Source organism: Podarcis pityusensis (genome assembly GCF_964106645.2).
Source record: "Podarcis pityusensis genome assembly, chromosome: 2".
In the NCBI taxonomy this organism is placed as follows: domain Eukaryota; kingdom Metazoa; phylum Chordata; class Lepidosauria; order Squamata; family Lacertidae; genus Podarcis; species Podarcis pityusensis.
This window is the reverse complement of record NC_138029.1, coordinates 59,293,978-59,311,639: the sequence shown is the minus strand read 5'-3', so window position 1 is coordinate 59,311,639 and position 17,662 is coordinate 59,293,978. Positions and strand designations below refer to the sequence as shown.

Sequence of the window (17,662 nt, the reverse complement as noted above, 5' to 3'; positions counted from 1 at the left end):
CACTGGCATAGCACTGGAAGCAACCCAGAATTTATATTTTTAAGTCTTAATTTTATCTTTCTACATTTCAGTTATAAAAAGGTCTTCTTTAAAAAATAACCTCATTTAAAAAGAAACTGGAACAATGCAAACATATGCTGTACATAGACATTATCCATAGTTCAGTGCAACATGAATTAGCATGCTAATTTGTTCCAGGACTGCAGTGATCTTACTGTACCTGCATATGAATATGGTTGCCTTGAAGCAGACATAATTCTACAGTACAAAACTGGTGTGGGATGCATGGCCAAAAGAATCTGAATTATGCCTTGAGGTTACACAATGGCTTTATATAGTTACAAACCAATATAAGATTCTTATTACCATTATCATCTTCTGATCTAACTGAGTGATCAGTTAGAACGCATGCTTGTTCAGAAAACGTGAATGTCAAAATGAACTTCCTGCTGATTTAAATCATGACTTAGATCAGATTTAAAATAGCCTTTATTTAAAACTGATCCACCTGCAGTGTTCTGCAAATTCTCTACCTCCAGCAAACAAAATCATCTTTATCAGAGTACCGTTTTTAGCAGTTTATTTATAAAAAATATTGCATACATACTTTGTTGCCTGCTCGTCCAGTTCTGCCTGCTCTGTGCACATAATCCTCATAATGATTGGGGCAGCTGTAGTTGACTACAAGCATAAGATGTTTTACATCAAGACCTCGGGCTGCCACGGATGTGGCCACAAGAAGCTTGCACACTCCACTCTTAAAATCATTGATTATGCTATCTCTGTCATACTGGTCAATACCTGTGGAGGACACATAATACAGATGTTGAGAAATGACATTATTCAGGTTTCATTACTCTAGTTATATAGATGTAATGACTGAATAATGTCCATTACCTCCATGAAGAGACAGGCAGGGATAGGAGGCTCTCATTAAGTCTTTCAGCAATCCATCAGCATGTTCTTGTTTATCTACAAATATAATGACAGCTCCTTGTTCCTGATAATGTCCCAATAATTCAAGTAACTTCAAAAACTTGTTCTCCTCCTCTATGACAATCTGAAAGAACAACATAGTTTAAGGAGACAGCATCTCACTGATAATTGCTTAAATTGGCTTCCAGTCGTATTGGAAGTAAAAATCAAGCAAGTCAATATACAGTTCTCTTCCATCTCAACTCTATGATTCTTGCTTTAATTTTGATAGTGCAAATTGCTAAATTTTGCAAGAAAAACTACAGCTGCATCTAAGCAAGTGGGTCAAGGCTCTTCTCTTCTCTTGCTTTTGGGAGTTGGGGAGTCACCCTGCTTTGAAAGAAGTACAAGAAAGAGCTGTGCTGCTAGGATTCAAAGAGCTGGTCAAAATCATGCAAAGGAAGCTACCATTATATATAAGCTTCCTGGCACAACAGCTCATAGACTGTGCATACAAATAGTAACCTTGGTGGAAGGAAAAATAAATAATATCCTTGGTATAAGGAAAAATAAATCTCACTACTGTAAGATATTTTTGTCAGTCTAGCCAAAGCCATGTAAGACAAGGATAAACATAATCACTATTCCCTACCTTGTAAAGTGAATGTATTTTAGAGGTCTATTTTTTTCAAAATAATCCAGAGCTGAAACCATCTTGGATGTATAGTTTTGTATGTACTACTGAGTTTTGAGCAATTTGTTGCAAACGCAGCAGATATATTCCTGAAACTTACCACTTTTTGTTCCACATCAGAGCAGACGACACTTCTACCACCAACTTGGACTTCTATTGGCTTGCTTAATATTCGACGAGCTAAAGCCTCCATGGCTCTAGGGAAGGTAGCAGAGAACATAACAGTCTGGCGATCAGGTCTCACATTGTCTACAATGCGCATAACCTAGAGCAAGTTCACAGGGAAGGTTAACACCACAATTCTCCAAATCAAATTACTTGCACCTTAGCTCATGCAATACAATGCAAAACCTTACATAGACAGTTCTGGGAAACATTTTAGTAACCAAACATTTTTGCAAAAGCCTATGGAACATAGCAGGCATAGGCAAACTCAGCCCTCCAGATGTTTTGGAACTACAACTCCCATGATTACTAGCTAACAGGATCAGTGGTCAGGGATGATGGGAACTGTAGTCCCAAAACATCTGGAGGGCCGAGATTGCCTATGCCTGGTTTACCCCAACACTTTACATTGGTTGTACAAATACTCAAATAGCAACATGCTCTCACTGCTTTTTCATTTACTGAAAGAAAATTGTAATTGGAAAACAAGTGAACATTGGGGACATTCTTTACTGTTGGGCATGGGACAATCTCCTATAAGGATTATTTTTGCAGGTCTACTTCTGTACAAATTCTGCAACAAAAAGTGCAGAACAACCCTCCTACATTCTACAGGAAAGAAACTTCAGTGTCTACATTAGTGGTGGCTAATCTTTCTGATAAGTTTGCCACAAGCATAAGCCTTCTAGAGTTTCTTAAATACATCCCTTTTGTTGCTGCCTGATGCTATTTTGTATATAGTCTACTGAACTGGGGAGCAGGCAGCACTATAGGGCTAAGTATGTACCAGCCATGTCTGTGAACTTTCCAGGCACCCATTTCAGATTAATCACATATGTTCTAAACAATGGATGGAAGAACTATTTTTGTCTTGGGAGCCGCAATCACTTTTAGGCATATTTCAGAAGCCACATGGGCAAGGGCAGAGGTAACAATGGGCAGAACAAATATTAATTTTGCCTTGTACAGCAAGCTAGTTTCTACACCTGTTTACACATCCCTCTCTATCTTCCATCCAGCCAAGCAAGTAGCATTATTAGTGTTCAAGGACAAACTGACACTAGGCAAAACACTCAAGGATGGTGCTAAGCAAGGCCAGGATGTGGTTTAGGGAGAGTCCCAAGGACCAGATAGAAAGACCTGGAGGGTTGCAATATGGCCCAAGGTCTGAACTAAACAGACACACATAACTTCTTCAAACTCTACAATACAATTGTTCTAAGTCTAGTAGCTCCCCATTCTCACCTGAGGCTCAAAGCCCATATCAAACATTCTATCAGCTTCATCAAGGACAACATATGTCACTCTCCGAAGATTTGTCACTCGACCTATGAAAAGGCGAGAGAAAAATAAAGAGAAACAAGAATAAATCTAAAGGCCATTTTTCTTCAACAGCAAATGTAAATAAAATGGTACATATTCTGACTACTGGCTAAACAAACATTAAATGTTATATTTATTTTAGAAAAGCAGTTTGCTAAATGCCTTATCTCTTGCTCCATTGACATTTTGGCAATTGTGTACTGATGCACAAGGCCCATTATTTTGTCAAACTCCTCTCTTGCATACCAGTACAGGGCCAGGAGAACCTGTAAAATTCAGAAAACAGCCCTCACCAAAACACATCATAAAACTAAGACTGAGGTGAAGCAACGAGCCACATCAGCCACTATCTGTGAGCGCCACCTAGAAAAAAACATATTAGAGATTACAGCGCATGTGTGGAAGGCAAAGTTCAAGAGCTAACTGAAGAAGCCCCACAAAAGCCTCTACATAGATTATTATTTGAAATATTTAGGATGGGTGAAAGTAACCACAAAGACAAGAGTTTTGTCACTGTTTTTGTCAGAAGCAGCACCTCTCACACTGATTTGAAGATAAGGAGAATCATCTAGACAGCAGCTAACAACAAGAATTGTATAAGCCACATTTCCAATACCTTCAGACACACCTTTACACTTACAATTCAGTCTTTAAAAAGCTACAGTCTTTAAAATTCAGTCTTTAAAAAGCAAATGGGCCTATGCATAGTATGTCTTTTGTCTTATTTTATGGTCTAAACTCAAAGAATTTGTCTTTAAAAATAAATCACAACAGATTCTTTCAGAAGGGCCAATACAAAAGGCACTTGAAGCTAAACTTAAATGTTGTACACAGTAGCAATTCTACATTATATCATACACCCCATATGTAAGTAGAACACACTTCCCTACACACATTGCATATGCAATTTGTGGGTTCCCCCCTCCATCAGCAGCAACATCTAAAGCCCTCCCCCCACCACTCTAGCGGATCATGAATCAGTGTGAAGCACAGCACGGGGTGTGGGTGTCGATGAAAAAATAAGGGGTGGGGTCAGAAGAACACATACACACCCTGCATTTGTGGTAGTGCTTTCCACTTGGGATTTTAGGATCTAATCTCATGTGATTCGGAATTACATGAGAGAAGATTGAGTTTTAACAACAAAACCCTTAAACACTTAAAACTAGGGAAGAACTGAAATGTCTAAAACCCGCAGGTATTGCTGCTTCTATATGTTGTAAAGGGAATGGGTAAGGCAGGAAAAACCCTACCCAACCTCCTCTGAACATGGGAAGAGCAGAAACCCGACATGAAGTTTGGGGTACATTAAAATCTAAGAAAGCATGGAACTTTCTCCACAGCATAGGGGTTATGTACTCCACCAGAAGCTCCCTTCCAGGTGATTCTTTAATTCTGCAGATCCCTAGGTTACTTCCACCCCAATCATCAATTATGATCTGAATTTCTCAACTACTTATTTGGATGCTGGACTGAGTTACACACAAGGGGAGGAACACACAATTTAGCTATTTTGAAGCAAGGATATTGCTTTAAAGAAAAGGAAGAGGAAAAGCTGTTTTAATGTGGCTTTTAAGGTAGCTAATTTAAAGCAGATAAAAGGTAAATCTCCTTCTTCAGGACTAAATACATATGTTGTTATCCCATTTTAATTGGCAGAATTTTCATTATTTATTCAGCTCCTAAAAGTGTACATTGCTTGGGAACTGCAATGATGTACCTACCTTTGATGGCTTAAGTCTTGGAAGCCCAGTTCTATAATTCTTGAAGGAACTTTTCCCACAGAAGTCAAATGTCAACAGTTTAGTAGAGGTTTTGAAGTACAATATTTAAGCAAATCAAACATTACTTGACAAGCATGCAATACTGAAATAAAAAGCATTTTAAAGCTGCAATATCTCTGTTTAGTATATTGATTTGTACTAAGAAGGAAAACTTACAATATATGAGAGAAATTTCATGTTTTTGTTGAAAAAGAATTGTGGATTTACTTCAATTTAGAAATGTGCAGCTATATTTCCTTCAACTAAAGTTAATTACTATGTTGCATTAATGTCAACAAGCATCAGACAGGCAGCATAACTTCAAATTAAGAAACAGTAATCCTAAGTAAGCCAATTTTGAAGTTGAGATATAAATCTAAAATGCATGTACTTGTTCTAAGAAATTATTAAGAGTTACTGTCCTTCACTTATAAGACCCACATCTAAAAGTTATTGGAAAGAACCATTTTTATGACTATATTCACGATATCTGATATCACAGCTTCAAGAAATACATAACTTCCAGAATTCCATTTATGAACAAAATGTTCCATTTATTTATCATGAAAGAAAATCATTAAATGAAAGTATCTTCTTACCATTGTTAGCTGCTAACATGTCAATCATGCGGCCAGGTGTGCAAACGATTATTTCAGCACCCCTTTTCAGTTCAGCAATCTGGTTATAAAATAAGTTGAGGAAAATTAAAATATATAACACTTATGGTATTATCAGCAACCCTTAAGCAATTTATTCTACTCATCAGTGATTTAGTACCAATTCCCTCAGCTGTAAACATGAAAGGTTGGGGGTACTATTCCCCTGCAACATCTGACTGGCTCATTTTTTGTCAGTTAAAACAAATCAAAACATAATAAGATGCTTGCAAACACCTTACTTGCTACGGTGTCCCACAAAGATTGATCTGCAGTTGGCTAGATCAGGGCAGCCTTTTGTTTGTAGAAGGCAAAGTCTCCATCCAACCTACTGTAATTTAAATTGCCTTGGGTGGTATCCAGCTTTTACTGTAGACCCAGTGAAATTAATGGAGCTAACTTAGCCATGTTGATTAATTTCAATGGGTCTATTCCAAATAAAACTTAGTTGAATACTGCGCTCTTGTTTTGTGGCAGAGTTTAGACTCACTACATTCCATTTCTTGTGAATTACTAAGTGTGGAATGTCCCAAATATGCAACTGGGAAACTCCCAATTACTATCTAAATTGTGAAAGCAACTCTGCAGTCAAAACAACAGCTGTGGGTTCAACAACAAAACTGAAAGTTTGTAAAATTTTTACCAGAATAGGAACATATTCATTTTCATAGATCTGTAGAGTTGGAAGAGACCAGATGGGTCATTTAGTCCAACCCCCTGCAAGCAATGCAAGAATCTTTTGCCCAATCTTTTGCTTGAACCCATGACCCAGAGATTAAGAGTCTCATGTTCCACCTACTGAGTTACTAAGATGGTGATTTTGCTGAATCCTTCAGCAAAAAGCCCCCTTTGCTAATGTATGCATCAGAGAAGAAATACGAACACCCCCCATGGGTGTAGTGTAGAATAGCCATGGAAGGCTGCTGCAAGAGCAGAGCCCAGCTCATGCCTCTCTGGATCCAAAATAGTAACCTTCACATTCTCTCTAAATTAAACAATTGTTACAGAGAAGCTACTTGAAACCTTAAAAAGAATAAGGATTCCAAACATATTCTGCACTGACAGCAACACAAATCAAGATACTATGAATAGAGAGACAAGATTTATATGTACCTGTTCACTTATTCCTGTTCCTCCATATACACATACAACTCTAACCCCAAGTGTCTTTGAGAACTTCTTACACTCCTTTGTAATCTGTAAAGCCAGCTCTCGAGTAGGAGTCATAATAACAGCTGAAAAGAACAAAGCAGTGTAATTACAAAAATCCTGACTCTTTACTCATAAGCAAATCTCACCATTTTCAGCAGCTTACTTCCAACACATGCTTAGAAGGTAGCGAGATTTCCTTCCACAAAAGAAATCCAATTTCTAGAATGACACAATTTTCTTTTGTGAGAGAAATCTAATATGTCATAGTAATAGGTATCTTATAGATGTATAGGATTTTATGTACAATGTAAAAGTGTGTAAAGAAACAAGGTAAATATGAATTTCATCCAATTTCTTCCCATTAAGCCACGAACTTGCTTTTTTTAGATAACAAAGCTCTAGCTTGGTGGCTTACAGGCACATTCAGACAACCATCCTTTGCATTTTGTTTCAGTTTTGTTCCTCATTTTGCTGCACATTTCCTGCTGTGCTCCATTCTCCTTTGAACTGCAACCTGGTGCTTTTCCTTAGTAAATCCTGAAGTTGCTTAGTAGCACCCAGTACCTCAATATATATGAGGCAGTGTTTGGGAAGAAAGATTGGGGAGGGAAGGAAACTTGAGGATGGCTCCATAAACTAATCCACACATATTCTGCTAGAAGAAATTAACATTTAAGATACACCTGCAACACAGAAGCAGAGCATATCCTGTATTGTCTTCCCCTCCGCCTGGCAAGGAGAACAGCTACCAAATTTAATAGTGAAATTATAACTATATAGCACAAGCAGGCATTTCCTTTCATAGTTTGCTTCCAGTTCATGGTTGATCCATTAAACCTGCACACAAACAGCATGGCATTAAAAAGAATGTCGCTATCATGTACCTATTGGACCCTCTCCTTCTTCTAGTGGTCTCTGATCCATGATGTGCCTGAACATGGGCAACAGAAAAGCAATAGTCTTTCCACTTCCTGTTTTAGCAATGCCAATTAAATCACGTCCACCCATAATTGCAGGTATAGCCTGGGCTTGGATAGGGGTGGGCTTCTCATAGCCATGCCTTAAAGGAAATCAGAGATTGTATGTTAAGAACCTGAACATTCTATTATGCACATTAAAAAAAATAAATTACAGAGTCAATTATTAATTGAAATTAAAATACATCACAACATATATATGATTAGTGAACAAGTGACACGAAATAAGTAAGTTACCTGTAGCTACCCTGAAATCTTGAATTTGCATGGCTTTGTTAGATAATTTCTTTTACACAGACCCACATGGTAACTATGTGCTGCAAACAAATAACTACCAAACTTTTAGAAGACATCTGAAGGCAGCCCTGTTTAGGGAAGCTCTTAATGTTTAATAGGTTATTGTATTTTAGTGTTTTGTTGGAAGCCGCCCAGAGTGGCTGGGGAAACCCAGCCAGATGGGCGGGGTATAAATTATTATTATTATTATTATTATTATTATTATTATTAAGAGCACGAGTCAGAAAGCAAAGACACAAGGAGAATTCATATACACTTCAAGACATGCATGCTTCATTTTGCTGTTGTTCACTTACTTTTTCATGGAATTCAGGATTTTCATAGAAATACCACACTGTACCCAGGTTTTAATTGGCTTAGGACATCCTTTACCCTTGACTATAATTCCTTCCATTTCCAGCCTATATGCATTCACCTCTGAAACACAATCCAGATTAGCATACTGATTAACTTATCCACATAAATCAATGCCCTCTTGTAAGATATTCTCTGTACATGTGATATTATTGACCTCTGCAGCAATGTTTTTGATAAAGCATATTGAGATTTCCAATACGCTTTCTATGTTGTAAGCATGACTACTTTCTATGTTGTAAGCATGACTACAAAAGACAGTGTTATGCATTAATATAGGCATTAATGTATGTTGATGACTCTCTTTTCCTAACACAGTAAGCCCACAACTTATGCGTAATTAACTTGTGTACATTCAGCTTTAAGCACTTGGAGAAAAATAAAAAAGGGGGGGAAGGGTGTGGGTGTTCAGGAGAAAAGAATTTGGCAATCCCACCAACATTGTACCCAATGAGTTTAGGCTATATACGAAATTGGCTTTAGTGCAATCTCCAGAATGTAGCCCCCACATAAGTTTGAAGGCTTACTGTATGCCAGGTGTCTCCCAACGTATTTTTATCCATGGTCATCTGAAATGCAACAGCTCTGAAACTAGAGTTACTACTACTTTGACAGTTGTTATTACCTTCCTGAGTCATCTTAGCTAGCTCTGGGACTTCAACATAGAAGTTTTTCCTGTAGGGCTCATATTCAATCTTCCCATGATCCACTGGTTCCAGCAGTTTCCTATGTTTGGTCTGGTACCCTGTCAGTGCAGTCTGGAGATCTACTTCCTCCTCTTCAGAAGAATACTGTTTGAGTTATAAAATCACAAAAGCCAAACATTCAGGCAAAGTAATATTCAGGGGAAATCTGCTTTCTGCAGAGCATGTTTACCTTACCTTGCTAACTGAAAGTTATACTAAGAGCAGTCTAGGGCTGGGTAATATCTGGTTTCCAATACAGCAATATAAAGGTAAAGGTAAAGGTACCCCTGCCCATACGGGCCAGTCTTGACAGACTCTAGGGTTGTGCGCTCATCTCACTCTAGAGGCCGGGAGCCAGTGTTGTCCGCAGACACTTCCGGGTCACGTGGCCAGCGTGACGAAGCTGCTCTGGCGAACCGGCACCAGAGCAGCACACGGAACGCCGTTTACCTTCCCGCTATAAAGCGGTACCTATTTATCTACTTGCACTTAAGGGTGGGCAGGAGCTGGGACCGAACGACGGGAGCTGGGACCCTGCCGCGGGGATTCGAACCGCCGACCATGCGATCGGCAAGTCCTAGGCGCTGAGGTTTTACCCACAGCACCACCCGCGTCCCTAATATAGCAATATATCACCAGCTAAACATCGTGGTATATCACAATATCTGAAATAAGGAAGGAAATATGCAGAAGCGAACAGCACAATGTCCTAGCAACTGCTACTACTTACAGGTCTAAAACTGATAAATGATGATATTATCAATCACCTCATGGCAACTTTCAGCAGCAGGAAAGCCAAAATTCATCCAAATTTTTGGTTTGGGACTTGGCAAATGGTGGTACTCAGGACAATCCAAAATATGGTGATGAGTCATAGTGAATAGAAATAATCTGGGACTGCCAGCAGGCCTTCTAGGCGGCAGAGGCAGTGGCAGAATCAACAACGGGGGGGAAGGGGCAGTAGCAGCGGCAGCCTGGCAGCAGTGGCACATTAATCAGCAGCCTGAGAAGCCGTGTCACGGCAGTGGGCAGCAGTGGCAGCCTGTGAGGCCTTGTCGTGGTGGCATCAGTAGTGGTAGCCTTCAAGGCCTTGCCACAGTGGCAAAAGCTGCAACGGCCCGCAAGCCTTTCTCATGGCAGTGGCAGCAGCAGCGGCCTGTGAGGCCTTGTAGTGGTGGCAGGAGACGCTAGCAGAAGCAGAGGTGGCCTGCAAGGCCTTGCTGAGGCAGGCTGCCACAGCTTCTACCACCACCTCCCACTACCGCCAGGAGGATTTGCAGGCTGCCGCCACTTCTTTCCACCATGGCGAGGCCTTGTAAGCCCCACTGCTTATGTCACCATGAGGCTTCATAGGCTGCCACTACTATTTCTGCCCTCTTCTGTTGCCACGATAAGGCCTCGCAAGCTGCTTATCCTAATCCTTCTCACTTCTAATTATTATCAGTGACTCTGCAGTTCTGAAAGTATAAATCTCAAAAGGAAGGTATTAAGACTTAAGTATAGGCAAATGCCATTATATTTCACAATGCCTATGGCAACTCTTCATTTTTCCTGTGGGAAAGATACAATTTTGCATATAGATTGGTGAACACCACAAAACTGGGTTACATACATGGTTAAATCAAACTGTTTTCTAAAATCTATAAATTTGATAGGGGATTTCATATGGCAAAATAAACAATTTGGCATGTTGTAATTACCTCCATTGCATCTTGGTCATTCACCATAAGTTCTCCTTTCTTCTTTTCTGTTTCTGGAGATGCTTTTTTGGTTTTCACCACTGTTACTACTTTAGTAACTGTTGGCCCAGATTTCTTTAAAAAGAAAAGGTCATAAACATTAGAAATTTTACAAGCCATCCTACTAGCAAACTCTATATGATACTAGTTTTGATCTCATATTTTTCAGATTTAATGGACAAAAAACTATTTTAAGACCTGTACATTATTATTATTATTTTTAATTTACCTTTTCACTTCCACCTCCACCTCCACCTTTTACACTTCTCATATTGAACTTCTTAACCTCTTCTTTCACTTCTTCCATATATGCATCTAATGGATCAAGTTCTTCATCTTCAATCTCATTACCTTCCTTTTCCCCTTCTGCAGTTTCTTCATCATCATCTAATGCAAAAAGAGATTTTAGTAGTATTTAATACCATTTTGGGATACAAGAAGTTTGTACAATTACAATTACAATTACATGCTTTTATAAATAAATGAATCAAATTGTTTCTTCTTGCCAAACAACTTGGAAAACTCTTAACACTTGCATGCATCCATTTATCATCATCATCATCATCATCATCATATTTGTATACTGCATTCATCCAAAGATCACAGGGCGGTTCACAAAATAAAAATAGAAAATGAGAACACAAATACATAATAAAATAAAAACAAATCCCCTCCCACAAACACATTTAAGAGGCCATAGAATATTTAATCAGGCAAAGGCCTGCTTATAGAGAAACATTTACACCTGGTACCTAAAGATATGCAATGAAGGCACCAGGCAAGCTGCCCTTGGGACAGCATTCCACAAACAGGGAGCCGCCAGAAAAAAGGCCCATTCTTATGTTGCCACCCTCTGGACCTCCCATGGACCTCACACAAAGGACCTCAGATGATGATCACAGGGTCTGGGTCAGTTCATATAGACTCAGAAGCTTAACATGGGCCCAACCCAATGGCCTGGTTTGCACATCACTGTAAACCAATGAATGATTTATCATGACAATGCAAAAATGCTGGTTCCCAACAAGGAGCTTGACCTATTTTGCTCCTCCCCAGCATGGGATGGCAGCTAAGCCAAGATTTGGCTTACTGTGTCGTACCTAACCAGGACCTGTAACTGCAAACCTTGGCTACATATCATAGTTCAGGAGAGACCTTAACCATGATCCTGGGTTCAGACAACACACTGAACCTAACCTTGGCTTAGCTGTTACACAGCAGCAAACTAAGAAGTCTGCGAAGGAGCAAAGCGGGTGCTATTTCCTCCTCGGGAGTTTGCATATTTGCATACTATCAGCCATGGTTTGGGCTTAGCGTGACATGCAAATGCAGCCCATATCTTCCACTCTCCCTTAACCACTTTGAAAGTACATATGACATAGTACAGCACATGATCTTGCACATCTGCACATGTTCAACAGCAACAAAAAGGCTTCCCTCCCCACAGTTAGTTACATAAGAAGTTAATACCATCATCATCTTCTAAGCTCCATTTTTTCCCCTGCTTCATTTCTTCAATTTCTTTCTTTAGTTCTCCTATATTTTCCATAGCTTTTTTGCGCTGTTCTTCTCTCCATTTCTCTACTCTTTCTTTTCGCTTCCTCATTTCCTCTTCTAGTTTGTTCTGATCGAAATTCTGAGGGAGAAAAAGCAACCATATGCAGTTACTGATCACTGACATGAACTCTGTTTTTCCAAAAGGAGATGCAAGACATTGCCAGTCACATCCAACATAAAATCTTGGGAAACTCAATACAAGTTCACTCTCTTGGAGAATTAAGTACTGTCATTCTGTGCCTTGGACAGCTACTGTGTTTCATTCACTAATGAAGCAAAACATAAGCAGCAGAACATAGGAAAAAGCAAGCAGGTTCCAGCTGCACAGCTGTAATTACAAGAGACTGTTGTTACAGCAGCAGTAAGTAAATGCCCACAGTCACAACACAAATGTAGCTTATGTTCTACTTGTTAGAAGTCCTCTATTGAGCCACTACATTATGTCCAGAAGGATGATTTAGAACAGATGTTTGTGCTACATGCAGAGAAACAAGACTTTATACAGCATTAGAAACACTATCAAGTCCATAAACTACAGTATTGTGCCCATTATTGAACAATGAAACTTTTCAATAGTTACTATACATACATTTACATCTTGACCCTTTTCTTCTTCTTTGTCCTCTTTCTCTTTTTTCTTTTCTTTGTTAACTTCCACACCTTCTACCTTTTCTTTAGATCGTGATCTGAAAGACAGTATCAAGAGTTGCATATGACTGATGGTGAATGTCAGCTTCCCTTAAGAGGCTTTAGGTGTAGTGAACGAAACAATAATGGTATTGCACATAAGTAATTACAAACTATGGAAAAATATTATTTAACACTGGAATCCCCAACATGGCACCCACAGACACAGTCTTTGCACCTGTCAAGGCCCCCTGCCTCTCTCAATTTTTGCTGGGTATGAGCTACCTGCTTCTTTCCTGTGCATTCTGTTTGTTTTGGCATATGTGCAGGTGCTTTGCCTTTTCTGAGAGGGGGGTTGTGTGAGCACTGCCGGTTTTTCTTACATGAAGTGGGATATTTTGTGCTGAAAGTAATAGTTTTAGTTTCCTAAATGTGCTCTGAAACGCAAAATGTTTGGGAATAATGTTATTGCACTTGCAGAATAACTTCCATTCACGCAAAGGAAATTCCCATCCCTCTCTTTTCCCAAAGAGGAGATTAGGAGATTTGCACTGTAGAATCCTAAAAGCAGATTTGGAGGGGCACACAGGGGGAAGAAAGGGAGAAGTTCCATTGAACAAGTAGAATTTGTTCAATAAGCATGCTGAATTTGATGGATACAAACCCGTTTATTAAAAAATAAGACTACCACGTTCAACAGGATTCACACCCAAGTAAATGTGCAAAACATTACAGCCATAAAATATAATCTAAAGCACCCTCCCCCAACCTTGAGTCCCCAAAAATTGATGGACTACAACCCCATCATCCCTAACTACTGTCATGCTGGCTAGAGAAGATTTATTACTTATTTGGTGCATTTATTACCTGCCCTACACCACAAGGTCACAGAACAGGCTACACAGCAAAAAGACAGCACAATATAAAATAAAATAATGACAGCTAAACTCAGTTCAACATAACCAGAATACAATCACAAACAACCAAACACTCCCAAAAGCTGGAGTAAAAAGCTGTACCTTAGCATGCCTTCAAAATATATGTAGAGTTGCCATCGGACACACATCTAAAAATAGGTATTTCCAAAATGTAGGAGCTTCCACTGAAAAGGCCCTACTGCATACCACTGCCCCACTGGTGCTTTTTAACTTGTTCATAAGCAATCTAGAGTACAAGTATAAAGTGATGCATTTCACATATATGCTCCTGGGGTCTGAACTAGCAGTGACTGACTAGGAATGAGACCTGGGGTTATAGTGGATAGTTCAATTAAGGTGTTGATCCAGTGTGTGGCAGCTGTAAGGATCATTAGGAAAGAAGCTGGAAATAAAACTAATGATATCATAACAGCATTACACAAAGCTATGGTATGAGACATTAGGAACACTGTGTACAGTTCTAGTGACCGCACATCAAAAAGAATACTTTAGAGTTGGATAAGGTTCAGAAAACGGCAACTAAAATGATCAAGAGGATGGAAAAACTCCCCTATAAGGAAAAGTTGCAGTATTTGGGGTTGGTTTTTTTTAATTCAGAGAAATGGAAAGCAAGAGGCAGCATGACAGAAGTTTATGAAAGTATGCATATCATGAAGAAAGTGGATAGACAAGTTTTTCTTTCTGTCTCATAACACCCAATGAAGCTGAATTTTGGAATATTCAAGACACAATAAAGTGTCTTCCTTACACAGTTCAACTATGGAATTTGCTTCCACAGGAAGGTGTAATGGCCACCAACTTGGATGATTCTGAAAGAAGCTTAGAAAAATTCATGGAAGTAAAAAATAAAAACAACCACTGGCTACTAACCATGATGGCTATGCTTTGCCTTCACAATTACAGGCAGTATGCTTTGGAATATCAGTTACTAGAAACCATAGGAGGGAAGAGTGCTCTTGCACATGCCCTGCTTGTGGGCTTCCCATAGGCATATGGCTGCTATGGTGAGAGGACACTGAACAAGACGGCCTGACCCACCAGGCCCTTCTTATGCCCATGTGACTCAAGGGCCTTCAAAAGGAAAAGAAAACTGTCTGCATCGCTCTGTATTTGCCTCTTTAGATCCTAGCCTTAATCTCATCATGCACATAATTTCAGACATTTACAATTTATAGGCATATACCAAGTGTTAGGCTCCATTTTGATCTTTTCTTTCTTTCTTTCTCTCTCTTTTTGAAAGCAAACACTTATTGAAAATTTAATTTCCAGAATACCTACGCGTAACTAATAGTCCCAGTGTTTATTTTACACCTCCTTGAAGGAAACAGCTTGTGCAAATCAACTAAAAATGAATGCTTGTTTCACTAAGTGATTTAGCACTTGCTTTGGAAGTGTTAGTGTCCTCCAAGGAGTCACTGCTGGCTAAAATGAATGTTTTAAAACACACACCTTCCCTCAGAATCTGACAGACTTGGCTTCAATATGAAAGCCATTTATCATGCTTATTATGGATTTTTATTATTCCCACCTCTTCTCCCACAAAACGGACAAATCCAATTCAAACATGTGCTAACCCTTGGCTATAAATGTAGAAATCATTTTGGTTGGTAAAATCTTATAAAGTTCTCTTTAGAGCCCACTGAAAGGTTTTAACAAAAACCATATGCTTATCTTAAACAACAGTTTATGTCACTGAACTTTCAAGACATTATCTTTGTGACTTTAGAATAAGGTGGATAAAGCTAGATGGATATATTTCTGAAATGGCTTACATATTTTTATTGTATACCTTGACCGCATGCTTGCTTAAAACTTTTCATTTAGCACACCTGTTTTTAATTTTGAGAAAGCAGATCTGTAGAACAAAGAGGACTCCTTCAGGTTTTCTAAACGTAGTGATAGCAGCACAGAGACCCCAAAGGAACAAGTTATAAAGAATGGTTTGATTTTCTGAGAGGCCAGAGAATCACCAGTGCCATTTTCTTGCAGCCCAGCATAACGAAGCAGCAGATAAACACAGTACCCAGCAATGAGAGCACCAAGATCAATCACTAGGTGGAGTATACACACAACTCTCTCTATATAGAGCAGCTCCTCAACAAACAAGTAACAGAACTAAATCTTTTCTTACATAGTATTATTTACAGAAAAATAAAAATAAAGGGCTCCCTGTCATAATGGTACAGGTAACAACACATAGATTAGAGTGTATGCAACACCAAGCCCCTGTCAGGAAGGATGAAGAGAGGTTTTTGGATACAAGTTAAGAACCTCAACAAGAAGAAACGGCTCCCTCATTATGAAGCCAGAATCAAGAACTACTCTGCATTACATGTCCCTTACAATACTCAACATTTCCCGTTTTGTGTCTTTGCTGAGTCTCTGCAATGCTGTGTATATGAACACTGCCCATACATGCTCTTCCATTTTTATTGGAATTGCTTTAAAAATGTTTGGATACAGCTTAGGAATTGGGGGTGGGGGGGAGAGATAGAGAGCGGGGGGGGGGGAGAGAATACAGAACTGAAGTGTCTTAGGTAAATAAAAGTTCTAAAAGGAGAAAGTCCACCAAAGTGAACAGCAGGTCAAACCTAAGAAGGCGGCAAATGCAAAACGTCTGTCCTGGATCTCAGCAAAATTTTAAGGTTATTATTATCATGATAGTTTCTGCTGCAATCATACCAAGTTCAGATGTGGCAAACGTATGTTAAAAAATGTGGGGCTCTTCCTTTTTGGCACTGTGGTGGTGGTCGTGATGAAGCAGATTTCAAAGCAGTCAAATGAAATATTGTAATAAAACTTGATAAAGGAAAGGACTCTATAATGTAGTATTTCCCAACAATTAAACTTCTAATGTCAGACTCTGAATTTTCAGAACCTGGGCATTTCATCTCTAGCACTAATGGTTGCAGCAAAAGCATTAGAAATTTTCTTGCAGTTCACACCAGGACAGAGGGAAGGGAGAAAAAAACTTATTAACTGGATACCATACAGAAGCAACTAGGCATATTTCCCCAGTGCTCTTCCCTAATCACTTCATTTACTCACTTGTTTCTTCATATTCAATCTCTTGTCCCTATTCCTCACAAACGCAATACAATCCTCCTTATTTTTTATTCTACCATGCTTATCTCCATGCCTTCCTATATGTTGCTCTCTACCCAGGGACATTCTTCTTCTCTCACTGGTATTTATCAATGTGGGTTTTTTTCCCTTCCCAAAGTCACAGAACAGGTAGCTGTAACTCCCTCATCACATTATCAGAGATACTCCAATGTCACCATCACTTCACAGCACACACAATGAAACACTTCCCCCCCCCCCCGGATTTTTTCCCTAATCTTCAAATGAGCTGTACTGATGGCAGGTTCCCTCTCTGTGTATATGCTTAATTCATGGTTAGCCAGAGTAAGTTCAAACTTTCTTATGACTTGTCTATAGAAAGTTGACCAGAATTACAGCTATTCTATTAAAGTATTCCAATATTTAACAAAATGGCATGCATTAGTATGTCAATTACCTGTTTTCTACTTTCTTGTTCTTGCCAGGGCTAGAAGATCGGGACCGTCGCCCTCTACTTCGGCTTCTGGATCTTCTTCTTTCTCGACTGCGTGATCGTCTCCTTTCTCTGCTCCGTTCCCGCTCTCTGCTTCGTGAACGCCTACGCACAAGCAGATTTTGGGTAATACTGTGTAAACAAAATATTATTTCTAGTTTAATCATTAAAAAGAGAGATAGTAGAAAATATTCATTAGTAATCTAAAAAGATTTCATTAGTAATCCAAAAAGAAAACAGGACAAGCATTAATACCAATGATT

General features: G+C 39.1%; 1 protein-coding gene across 4 annotated transcripts in view; it reads right to left on the bottom strand.

The window, feature by feature from the left end:
- DDX46 (DEAD-box helicase 46) overlaps positions 1 to 17,662 on the bottom strand; it is a 35,651-nt gene that overhangs the window by 13,971 nt on the left and 4,018 nt on the right. For 2 of the 4 annotated variants that reach the window (XM_080996267.1, XM_080996268.1), the window contains exons 4-17: positions 17,364 to 17,531; positions 12,868 to 12,964; positions 12,192 to 12,357; positions 10,951 to 11,108; positions 10,683 to 10,796; positions 8,922 to 9,087; positions 8,239 to 8,359; positions 7,553 to 7,728; positions 6,630 to 6,751; positions 5,460 to 5,538; positions 3,020 to 3,102; positions 1,710 to 1,874; positions 898 to 1,060; positions 608 to 801 (exon numbers count right to left, since the gene is read on the bottom strand). In XM_080996267.1, the coding sequence (XP_080852393.1) occupies positions 608 to 801; positions 898 to 1,060; positions 1,710 to 1,874; positions 3,020 to 3,102; positions 5,460 to 5,538; positions 6,630 to 6,751; positions 7,553 to 7,728; positions 8,239 to 8,359; positions 8,922 to 9,087; positions 10,683 to 10,796; positions 10,951 to 11,108; positions 12,192 to 12,357; positions 12,868 to 12,964; positions 17,364 to 17,531 (1,972 nt within the window). The remainder of the gene's footprint in view (positions 1 to 607; positions 802 to 897; positions 1,061 to 1,709; positions 1,875 to 3,019; positions 3,103 to 5,459; positions 5,539 to 6,629; positions 6,752 to 7,552; positions 7,729 to 8,238; positions 8,360 to 8,921; positions 9,088 to 10,682; positions 10,797 to 10,950; positions 11,109 to 12,191; positions 12,358 to 12,867; positions 12,965 to 17,363; positions 17,532 to 17,662) is intronic. The other 2 variants (XM_080996269.1, XM_080996270.1) reach the window with 1 other exon arrangement.